At 33.0% G+C, this 12,870-nt stretch overlaps 1 protein-coding gene across 4 annotated transcripts in view; it reads left to right on the plus strand.

The window, feature by feature from the left end:
* Positions 1-12,870, plus strand: part of LOC126970942 (nephrin-like) — a 192,888-nt gene that overhangs the window by 22,083 nt on the left and 157,935 nt on the right. For all 4 annotated transcript variants that reach the window (XM_050817083.1, XM_050817085.1, XM_050817086.1 and 1 more), the window contains exon 2: positions 10,220-10,575. In XM_050817083.1, the coding sequence (XP_050673040.1) occupies positions 10,497-10,575 (79 nt within the window). In that variant the 5' untranslated portion in view covers positions 10,220-10,496. The remainder of the gene's footprint in view (positions 1-10,219; positions 10,576-12,870) is intronic.

The following is a 12,870-nucleotide window of genomic DNA, read 5'->3' on the forward strand; positions in this document are numbered from 1 at the left end:
CAGCTCGAATTGTCGGGGACCCAGTGCTCTGTGAACGGCTGAATCACTTGGCGTTGCGTAGAGACGTCGCTTCATTGTGTGTCTTCTACCGCATTTATCACGGGGAGTGTTCCGAAGAGCTGTTTAACCTGATTCCTGCCGCCGAATTCCACCTTCACACAACACACCACAAGTTAGGATATAATCCCCACCATCTGGACGTGTTGCGGTCCCCCGCAGTGCGGTTGTTAAGGTCAAGCGTACTACATAGCTGTGGAATGAGCTTCCTTTTACTGTGTTTCCGGGACGATACCACATGGGTACCTTCAAATAAGCTCGTACACCTTCCTTAAAGGCCGGCAACGCTCCTATGATTCCTCTGGTGTTGCAAGAGAATGTGGGCGGCGGTGATCACTTAACACCAGGTGACCCGTACGCTCGTTTGACCTCCTATTCCAAAAAAAAAAAGACAGCAGCGCTTTAGTAGTCCTTTTGGAATTACAAGAGAGTTTGGGCTGTAGTGATCACATACCATTAGGTGACCCGTATGTGTTCCTCATAATTTTCTTTGCCGTCGTTGGTCGTGAAATACTTTTAAATAAAAACACTTTTTAAAGGATTACAACGCGTGTAATTGTAATTGTGATTTTACATTAGTTTACGAAGCTGTGAGTAAATTTTGCCAAGAACCACCTGTCTACAATAAATATCATCTCCGAGGCAACAAATGCTTTCAATCTTCATAATGACAACTATGACAAATATCTCCTGTCAACCGCAGTCCCCCTGAAAACGTGCTCTGAAGAGGTCACAAAATGTCGGGCTAGCAAAAATAATAACAAAAATTTAACATATACGCAAAAACTAATATTAAAACACAGTTACATTTGCATGTGTTTAACCCCATAAAAAGTGTTTTATTTAAATGTGTAATGCTCGAGTTAATAAAAAAAAAAATTATACGGGATATACTTCCCGCACTTAATTATATTCTATTCCCAGCATCATTCTAATACAATCTGTATTGTTTTTGGTACTCCCCGTTCTGTGGATTCCCGTCCAATTTAGCGACGCCTACGTTGACCTATCGCAAACCTTTACCCGTAATAAATTTGTTGAGTCAATCTTTTATTCATTCACCCTACAAATTAAAAAATAAAATCTCAAAGTTTTCTTTTCATTTAAAGATTGTAAATATAAAAATTCAGAACATGTTAAATACCAAATCTATAAATACCAGAGCAATTTAGAGTTCCGGCTCAGAAACGTTACAATGTCGTATATAACCATAAAATATGATTTTAGGTGAACGAGTTGTAAAATTATTTACGCGAAGCACTTAAGCTGAAAGAACAGTATTTGGAAACTCAGTTAAGAATTATGGTCTACACATTTATCATACAATTTCTGACGCCGGTTTTAAAAATAGACGCTTCTCTCGTCAACGCTAGATAAAAACTGTGGATATAATTAGCTAAACGATTGATCTGTGTACACACCAGTGAAGCCTAATTATTTGGGTGTTAAGTGACTAATGTAGAAAATAGGAATCTTAATTAAAAACTTCGTTCTCATCGTAATTAGTTATTTATGAGACTGTTGTGTAATAAGAGGTATTAAAACACGAAACGTGGGTTAATCATAGTGTCACATGAGTGTTTTAATACTTAATTATCAACAGTTGCATACAAGACTTTATCTGCACAGTAATGCTTACACATTACACGGCAGAAATAGGCACCGTTGTAGTACCCTTAATCTAGCCGGCATCCTGTGCAAAGGAGCCTACCACTGATTTCATTCCCATGGTCGTGTCAGACAATAATATATTTTATAATTTAAACAATTAAAATCGAATAGAAACAACTCGTCTATGGTTTCAGTTTTAGTGTCATTATTTGCGTGGTATTTAACCACAGAATACATATATTTATAATTGAAACTTAGTACCTACAAGTAATTTGCAAATAGCATAAGATATTTGAATTTTATTTCAATCCCATACCGTTGTTTTGTGTTCTTTTTACGTCGAGTTGAGATATTAAAAATATTTCCTCTGTATATAAAACTCCGCTAAAATAATTACAGTGAGTATTACTTGTTATGCACGAAATATTGTATTTACTAACTTTAATATGCGATTAGCAGTTACCTATTTAAAGGTTTACGTGGCTTTTACACCATTTTTTAAATCATGATTGGTATAATTCATACAAATCAGCGCTACCTTCTTAACAACCTAACCTAACCTAACCTAACATTCTTTAAATTTTTTTTTTCTCTGAATCTGAGATTCCAACCAGAAAAATATTTTGTTTTTTTTGTGAATGAAAACAGAATCATCAAGCTTTGTTTTCTGCTAATATTTATCGAGACACATAAATATTTGTTAGTGGCCCAAGCTCCATACTGTGATGGTCAATTCTCCTTTGAATATTCAAAGCAAATTAAAAAAAAAGTTAATAACTGCTCATCTTTTGAAAGTGGTTAAAAATGTTGAAAAAATTGGTTAGCTGTTACGTAATTAAATATAAGAGTAATCGTTTAGTAATCGAATTTCTATAGTGTACCTACAAATTATTTTTTTGGGCTTATGGAAGAAGCAGTGATTGAGTCATCGGTGTGCACAAACATTTATAACAATACGTAATATTTCAAGCCATCCGAGGAAAATCGTTTAGTTTACGTAAACCCAGATCAAAGAGATGAAATGGTAATTACTTACATTGTGAAGCCCATTCGTTTGCTTCCTTTGTCAGCTCTTCTAAGATGTCAGCTGCAATTTGAACTTTCTCAAGACACGTAAGGGATCTTTTTATAGCACGATGACAGATATGGATTAGTTTTAATATTATCCAAATAGCTGACGTTAATGTGTTTGACTTTATAAACAGAAGATTATATTTAGGACGGGAGTCTTATTGATATTTCTTAATAGTAAAGTTATGCGTAGGATTTCAAAGCACATAATATTTACAATAACAATTCGGCGCTTATATTGGTCCATCGACGTGTAGGATAGGGCTCAGCTTTTAGTAACCGCCTAGTTAATAGCTAATACATTACTAATTTTTACATTATATTATATGCATTCATGGTTTAAAAGAAATCCCAATTTTTACGAGGGTTTATCTATAAATCTTCCTTCACTATGTATATTGTAGTGTGTGTAACACCTATATACACCTATACACACACTCATCTCTCCCACTAGTATATAAGTATTCGCATAGACTAATAAATGGGCTTATTAGCAGTCAGACTATAATCATTTGAATACCCAAACCTCCAACATCGCAATATAGTATATACCCATCAATAATTAGTGCAGTTAAATTTGAAGGAAGTGTGAATATTTCATTAAATATTATAATACATGATGCACCAAAAAACTCTAGAGTTCGATTGCTACTTAATTATTTTAAGTATAAGACGATGATGAGAAAAATGACAGGATTCGAAAGTGTTTTACTAAAACTACTGAAATATGAATTATAAGGAAGTGTAAAGAATTGAATAAAGATTATATAATGGTACCAAAACTGCAAGGGTTGTATTGCTACTTAATTCTTTAAACATAAAACTATTTTTGCGACCAGAATAAGATAAACGACACAATTTTAAAGTGTTTCACTAAGACTACTTCAATAAGAATTATAAAAATGTGTGAAGAATTCAATAAAGAATATATTACGTTACCAAAAATGCAAGGGTTGGATTGCAACTTTTTTTTTCTAAACATAAAACTCTTTATTGCGACGAGAATAAGAAAAACGGCGCGATTCGAAAGTGTTTCACTAAGACTACTGCAATAAGAATTATAATATGACGTTATTTATTTAATATATTTACATGCAGTTTACAAATTCAGTCCCACGCTCTATAATATTATGATCAGCGGCAAGCTCAAATTCAGGGCTACATTTATCAAGAGAATTAGTTATCATCAATCTTCAAATAAATATACTGCAGTTAGTGATGGCAAGATAAGTTCATAAGACGTTCATAAATTGGCATAGAATTGAAAATACATACCAATATTTGAAGCCCAGCTATAATAAATAGGATGAAATTCCTTGAGCCTTTAAAAAAAGCGTGTTACAGACCGGCAACTCTCTCGCGTTCCGTGCGAGCGCTCATTCCAACTGAGCCAACCATTGAAGTGACGTATTGTTGATAAAATCTTGTATGCAAATATTGGGGTTGAGCAGGTTATCAACAGTAAAGTATATCCTGTAGATGAAGCCACAACCTGAGAGTTGAACAAAGCATACAAGATTTTATCAACGATACGTCCTTGGAACGGTTGGCTCAGTTGGAATGAGCGCTCGTACGGAACGCGAGAGGCCGCGGGTTCACATCGTTCATAAAATGTTGTTTTCAGTTTTATTTGTGTTAGTAACTTCCATTAGTAGTACACTTCCAAAAAGAGGAAGTTATTCTTTAAATTCAGTTGAATACATTTTACAGTCACGAGTGAAAATCAACGCTAGTAGAGAATATGTCCTGTCCGCACCATCTGGATGCGGATCTCCACAGTGCGGTTTTCAAGGAGCTTTCTTTCACGTACTACAAAGTTGGTGAATCAGCTTCCTTGTGTATTTCGGGGACGATACGACATGGGTACCTCCAAAAAGCGCATACACCTTCCTTAAAGGCAGGCAACGCTCCTGTGATTCCTCGTCCCTTTTAGTCTTATAAACAATTCTTGGTTTATTCTCAGGCATAAATTTATACCAAGTTTATTTCTAAGGCCGGTTGATTGATTGATGATTCCACAGATTGGGAATGGAGCGACCGACCTAAGCCTAAAAAAAATTTGTTTGATTGTACACTATTACTTTGTAAACTATATTTTTTGATGAAAAAAAAGCCCGCTGAATTTGTTGCGCCCATTCTTCTCAGGTCTGAGGCATTCTCTTTGGAATGGGTGGTAGTTTTTGACTTTCAATAAGTGATGTCAGATCCTGTTTTGAATAAATATATTTTAATTTGAATTTGTCTTTATCTTACCTTTGTCAATACATACTAAGGGGGAAGTAAGTACTTACAGTAACTTTTAATTTCGTTTAATAATAAGACAATAAATAGCTAAGTATATAAATCCAACAAGTTTTAAATTATGAATAACTTTACTTCGCGTTTATTTATAACACAGTAGATGTCTGAGCTAGCCTCGGCCAATGGTATTTGTAAAGCCAACCGTGAGGACCAAATTGATCGTCATATAATCCTGTAATACTGAATCCCCGATAATTCGAGTAGCTCTGCGTTGTACGCAGTCAAATAGTTGCTGTTTACATCACTTTGCTAGGAAAGTTGAGTCTCTTGGAACAAAAAAAAATCCTGTATCTGGTGCAGTTTTCGAAGTAATTTTGGCACCGGAAAATACTTTAAAGTAAGTTCTTGCCTTTGGCCATTTTTTTATAATTAATCACAAAATATAATTAAATTTAATAGATTTCAACAGAATTGTAATAATTTTTTGAAGTCATATTGTAATTAGTTTTAGATACTGATATTATGTCATTTAGTACATTTTTAGTTTTCTCTTAATTAATTATTTATGACCTACCTACGTAAATTTAATTAATTTTTTTATGTTTAAATAAAAGAAAAAGATCTATATGAGTGAAAAATAATTGAAAAATCTGGGGCTCCCGATCTAAAACTTGCAGCCTTGTATGTTTTATATGTATATGGGCGCATGTAAGTGAAACCGGCAATTCACAGCTTGTTGTTAAATATTTCTAGAAAAAGCAATATTAATAATAATTTTAAGCACCCACATGATCACAATCGTAATTTCTAAGCTGAGGGTCACGTCGAAATCGTTAAATATCCCGAAAATAATTTACGGACCCATCATGCAACCCCTGATTTATAGCCACTGGTATCGAAGTTAATTAAAATATGTTTAGAAACCATAACTTTTAATAAAATTAAAGATTATATCGCTTTATTTGGCAGATGTGCTGGGGTATAGGGTTGACTCATTTACAATATGACATATCATTGTTGTTAATGTTCTTTGTAGTCTATTCGTTTTAAGCATCATACGCAACAAAAGGGAATGCCCATTTTAGGCTATCAAACGCCCAGTAATTTATAATTATTTAAACTTTACCTTCATATTTTTTATTCTTCTATTAAAATATTATTATTAATCAAAAAAAGATTGCTACACTTTTACACATAGAATGAGTAACGTAACGATATTAAACAATACAAACTAAAATAAGACGACATATTTGATTGTTACAACTAACGAAGAAGTGCTGCATATTAGGTACTAATTGCAAAGCGAATTACTTGGTTTGATAGATTTTTGAACCTGTAAATAATAGTCTATTTGTTACAATATGATATAGTATTACTGTTGTCATCAGACAGGTTTTAAATAGGATTATGTGCCATAATATTTTTTTTTATGGAATAGGAGGACAAACGAGCGTACGGGTCACCTGTTGTTAAGTGATCACCGCCGCCCATGCTCTCTTGCAACACCAGAGGAATCACAGGAGCGTTGCCGGCCTTTAAGGAAGTTGTAATATACCTATTCATTGGATGTAGTAGCAAATATATTGTTGCACAGTGCAATTAATAGGCATAAAGGTACATGTGAAATACAGTGTTAATAATAACAGTATTTAAAAGGAATAAAATATATTAATTAAAATCGGTATTTATTTATTCGATTTCTTATCGATTATTGGCAACATCTGTGTCATTGTAAAATTTCAACATACAAATTCAACTTCCGTTTGTATATTATGCGTGTGTGTTTTGAATTTGTTTTTCTTTGTCATTGGTTTTAGCCCTTTTTTATTTTATTATTGTTTTGCAGCCCTTAGATTCTATCCTGGACGATGTTCTTATAAAGTATGACCCCCAAAATAATGCGTAAGATATAAAAATGTATTTGCAATTCGATAAAAAGCAATGATATTATGAAATGCAAAAATATTTTATTTTTCTTAATAACCCATTCTTTCTTTAAGCCAATTTCTTAACTATTTTCTTATTTATAGTTGATATTGTTATCCCCATATACTTTTCTGTGTGTACTTTGAAAGTCAAAGTCAAATTAACTTTATTAAATTAAGCTTAAACTAAGCGCTTTTGAATCGTCACTATAAATATTTATAAATAACTGAATCGACCATAATATCATGTTCGGAAAAAGTAGAGTTCCTGAGAGGAACATAGAAGAAACTCAACGGCCACTCTTTTTAATGAAATAGAGTATTATAAAATGGCAATAATAATAAAATAAAATAATAATAATATTGACACACTTTTTACATAAATTATCTTGCCTTGTTAAGCATATATAGCATGTGTTATGGGTTACAAGACAATGATATATTTAATACAATATACTTACTTAAACATACATATAAACATACATAAATACATTTAAACATCCATGACTCGGAAACAAACATACATATATAACAAATGTGTTTGTAAGGTGCTATATTCTATGTATGAATCGTGTTAAGGTCATATTAAGTAAGACAAACATCTCCACGACGATCAGTCCTGCGCTGCCCTCATCCAACGTATTCCAGCGATCTTGACCAGTTCGTCGGACCATCTTGCCTACCAACACTGCTTCGTCCTTATAATATGTATAAAATAAATCACATCAATCAAAGAAATAACGTTATTATACAGAGAAAATTTTAAGATAACCCAAACGCAAATTGTATTTTAAACAAAACAAAGAAATATCATGATCTCACCTTTTTCATTCGACATTGAAAATTAGCAGAAATATTTTTCAACGCCGGGTGTGAATTGCTAAATTCAGGACACAAATGTTAATAGTTTAATTACTAAAACTGTCTCTAATTGGATCAGTCGTTTCAAGGCAAAGGAAGCGAAACATCCGGGGGGAACAGCGATGTTATTAGCCTGGCGGATGTGACGCATAACCAAAATATCTGGAGCCCTCTCTGACACATCGATATTATCCAACTGTTGGTCATACTTAGTCTGACCATAAATACTGTTTCGGACTTCATCAGAGCTGAAGACTGGCCGTCGTCTTGTCCCGATCTTAATCCGCTGGATTATGATTTATGGTCAGTTTTAGAGAATACGGCTAGCTCTATACGCCACGATAATTGGAGTCCCTAAAACAATCCGTACGATAGGCAGTGATGAATTTTCCCATAGAAAGAGTGCGTGCTTCTATTGAAAACTGGCCTTAACGTATAAAGGACTGTATTGTCGCCAATGGAGACCACTTCGAATAAGCTTTTTATATTTAAATTTGTTTTATATTAATGTATTAAACTAACACACTGTAAATGTAATAAATGTAATTTGCAATAGAATTTTTTTTCCTTTGTTTCAGTATTTATGGCAAGACTAGGAAATCTGTATGGTGTATTGTAGAATATATAATGAACCTAATCTAATCTTCTCCTCCAAATTGTGACTAATCTCCACTTTCACTAGCCAACCTTGATATGTACCTGTTGTGACCATTATTTCGTCAACCCATCTTCACCTAATCCTTTTGTCACCTTCTTATGTGAAAGTCAATTAAACTAAGCACTTTTGAATTGTCACTATAAAAAAATCTTGTAAATTACTGATTCTACCATATTATGTGCGTAAAAAGTAGAGCTCGTACGTTAGAAGAACTCACAAGAAACTCAACGGCTACTCTTTTCAATCAATAGAGTATTTTACAATGGCTGTAATATTCAAAACAATTTGTTTTATAATGTGCTGCATCCAATGTGTGTATCGTGTTAGTTAAAAGTGTTTTTAATGCCAAATATTTCAAAAATTAATATTTAAATATTTAAAGAATAAACTGTATAAATATAAATAATCGTATATTTAATGCATCAACCTTTACAGATTGAAGTCATGGATGCTTAGTGAATATGATTGTCGTGATTACTGCCATAATAAGTAATCGCATCCAAAAAATACACGGATTTTTTAGCTATAACAGGTCGACCTGACACCATTATCCATGTAAACCATTACTTTATAAGTTTTTAACGAAATTTCGTGTGACCTGATGTCTATTTGCACTTTAGCTTTCTGATGGTGACAGTAACATAAAAAATATTTGATAAAATATTTTGAAGATGGTGCCAATGGATACATTCAGATACTATTTTGATAACTCTAACTAATAGAAATTATTTTCTTTTTAACCTCTATTTAACTTATATCTTAAAGTAGGTTTGTCTTTTTTATTTTAACAATTATTATGAAAACATGTCCCTATAAAAGAGCATCACCGATTAACGTAATTTTTCTTGTTACCATTTTAATTAAAATAAATAAATAAAAATAAAATAAATCATCGTGGCAGTTTCTATGGCCGTTCCCCATGTACTATCTACAGATAGAGATAAATTACTACCTTCTACTGTCAGTAATTAGCTTCTAATAATCTGAATCTGTCCGAATATACCCGAAAAGTCATTCTTATCGCCTTATATTGGTACGCGTGAATTGAAATTTTCATACAAACTTCTATCGCTGGTAAGCTATACGGCGTCCAATTGACAGACAGCGTGCACGGATAAGGTAAGTTACCGTCGATAAGTTTATTGGGACAGAAAAGTCAACGAAAGTTACGATTTTTATCTCAAGTAAGAGATAGACTGAATATTGGGAACGGCCGTCATTGTGTAGGATTTGTCAGAACCTTAACAATAACTGAATCGCTACATATTTTCTATTTTATTTTAAGATTTCTGGTATATCTTTGTAGGTTAAATCCTTAGGTTAATATCAATGAAGTTTTACCACTTTGAATCTAGATTTCATACGATTGCATTAATAACAAAGCCAAAGATGATTTGAAAATACTAAGAACAATTATTTTTTTCAACCAAGGCCAGGCTGTTTATTAGATTTACTAGTAAGCGTATAGTAGTTTCAGACGCAATTTCTATTGAGAGTTTTAAATGATATTTTGAATTGTTAGAAGTTTTTTTATAATAAATAATTAATTTACAATATTTACATCTATATCTCATTTATGATTCTCTAAAAAGATTTATTTAATTTCTACTTTTTTATGCCTAAGTATACTTATCGCTTGATCTGAAAGCTGAAATAAATAAATGAAAGTAAACATTTGCGCTAAAAAACCTTAGTAAAAGGCGCCTTGTTCCGTAGATGAAAGAGATACAATTTCATAGAAACAAATAAATCTTAGCTACAAACCAATTTATTTACCTTTGTAAATGATTTTCAGATTACCACTTCCGGCGGAAACAATCAGCGCCTGTTTGGAGAGCTTCCAACGATGTCTTCTGTATGTGAAAATATATTATCAATAAATGATGACGTCACAATGTATGATTATGAATCAAACAAAAGTACTGATGAAGTGACTACTGTGGGCAATTCTAAATCTGATTAAAGAACGAAAAAGGAACTTATGGATAAAATAATAGAACACAATGTGAAATATCGTGAACATAAACACAACGAAAGTGGGGATGTAAAAGTTTTAGTGATACACAGTGAAAATGAAACGAGAAGGTGTTATAGTGTACTTAGTGGTGATATTGACGCTGATTAGAACCAGTTTGGAGATTGTAGAATCAAGTGAGTATTATAATTTCTCAAATTGACGTAAGGCCATGTTCACATATAAAGAATTATACTAAACATAAGCCAGATAAGGTGTCACTTCTTTTTTTCATAGTTTTTACTAGTGGAAGGCACCAGATTATGGGTACCACTACGGCGCCTATTTCTGCCGTGAAGCAGTAATTATTGCGATTTAAGGGCGCCGTAGGTAGTGAAATTACTGGGCAAATGAGACTTAACATTTGATGTCTCAAGGTAACGAACGCAGTAGTAGTGCCGCTCAGAATTTTTGTTTTTATCAAGATTTCTGAGTGGCACTGCATTGTAATGGGCAGGACGTATCAATTACCATCAGCTGAACGTCCTGCTAGTCTCCTTATTATCATAATAAAAAGACTTATTTCGCTTCAGTTTCTTTATATGTGCACCCGGCCTAATTTAATGATCCCAATAGTGTTTATTAGTTATAAGTACCAAATATAATTTAATCTTTAGCTTGCTTTCAAAATTTGTTCGAATAGTCTGTATCAGCTATGCTGCAGGCATCTAGGCTAGTTCTACTTTCTCGCTCTCTCTGGCCCAAAGCCAAATTGGACTGATGTTGTGGTGCACAAAGTTCGTCATATGTTGTTCGTCCTTGTCAATTTTCTAATTTAATTTGAGTAACTCTAACTGATGACCTTGTTTTTACTTCGGCACTGTACTAAATAGTTTAAATTAATTAGGTTTATTATAATTTACTTGTAGTTACTTGGGAATAATATTTAAGTTTGATCACATTGTAGTATTTTGAGTATTTCTGTAATATTTTTACCACAACGGCGCCTATTTCTACTGAAAAGCAGTAATCTGTTAGTTTTATGTTTCGTTCTGAAAGGCGTCGTTGCTAGTGAAATTACTGGGCAAATGAGACTTAACATCTTATGTCTCAAGGTGACGACCGCGGTTGTAGTGCCGCTCAGAAGTTTTAGGTTCCTCAATAATCCTGAGCGGCACTGCATTGTAATGGGCAGGGCGTATCAATTACCATTAGCTGAACGTCCCTTATTGTCACAAATAAAATAGTTTTTTCAGTTTTTAGTATTCGTTCTTTTATTAGCAAAATATAAAAAGATAAGGCATTGCCTAAGTACCTTTTATTTTCAATCAGCTTCGAAAAATCATGTGATTAGAATTAATTAATAATTAAGAATAATTGAGATCCTTGTGTTGGAATGTATGGGAAAATAATTAAATTTTATAGATACACATAGAATAAATAAAAATATCATACCGTATCAATTACTATTAATTGAACATCCTGCTCGTCTCGTCCCTTATTTTCATAAAAAAAATATTATAACTTTTGAAAAATAACGTGAATATTGCATGAAAACCACAAATGAAATCATAAAATATGAATGCATAAAGAACACCATTCAATCGTAATGTATATATTATCTCGGTCTGAGCTCTATTTTGCAATCCAGTATTATTGAACATTAAAATATTTTATGGAGTATAAGCTGAACGCGCACTATTTTATGACCATTTCGGGGATTACTGAGAACTACAGCTAAGGTTTGTTTTGAATAAACTCGCAATTACCAAACAAGGAGTGTTGTTAAATGCATATTCAGGATTTAGTTAAGCTTTATGTGTAGTTTCTAATTTATTATACTTTCTCTATTAAATATTTATTTTTAAATATAATAATAATTATAATATTGACACATTTTTACACAAATTATCTTGTCCCAAACTAGGGTACAAGAAAACGATATATTTAATACAATATACTTACTTAAACCTTCATAAATATATATCAACATGCATGACTCAGAAACTAACATCCATTTTCATCATATAAATGATTGCACCTACCGGGATTCGTAGCTGGGACCTCTAGCTTAATAGTCAGGGTCACTAACCATTCGGCTATATGGGTCGTCTATTAAATAATTTATTAGTAGTTATCAATATGGTTTTCATGGAGCTTTCTTCCCCGTACTACAAAGCTGTGGAATGAGTTTACTTGTGCGGTGTTTCCGGGACGATACGACATGGGTACCTTCAATACAAGCGCGTACACCTTCCTTAAAGGCTGGCAACGTTCCTGTGATTCCTCTGGTATTGCAAGAGAATGTGTTTGGCGGTGATCATTTAATATCAGGTGACCCGTACGCTCGTTTGTCCTCCTTTTCCATAAAAAAAGGGTTAATGCAAACATTGGGTCCGTAAGATATCGCATTGAATGGTTAACAATACTAATTCTTATTTATTATGAGTTCATATTTTATGGTATAATAGTTTTGCTTGTTCTTGGTTAAT

Source organism: Leptidea sinapis, chromosome 22 (genome assembly GCF_905404315.1).
Source record: "Leptidea sinapis chromosome 22, ilLepSina1.1, whole genome shotgun sequence".
NCBI classification, from domain to species: Eukaryota; Metazoa; Arthropoda; class Insecta; order Lepidoptera; family Pieridae; genus Leptidea; species Leptidea sinapis.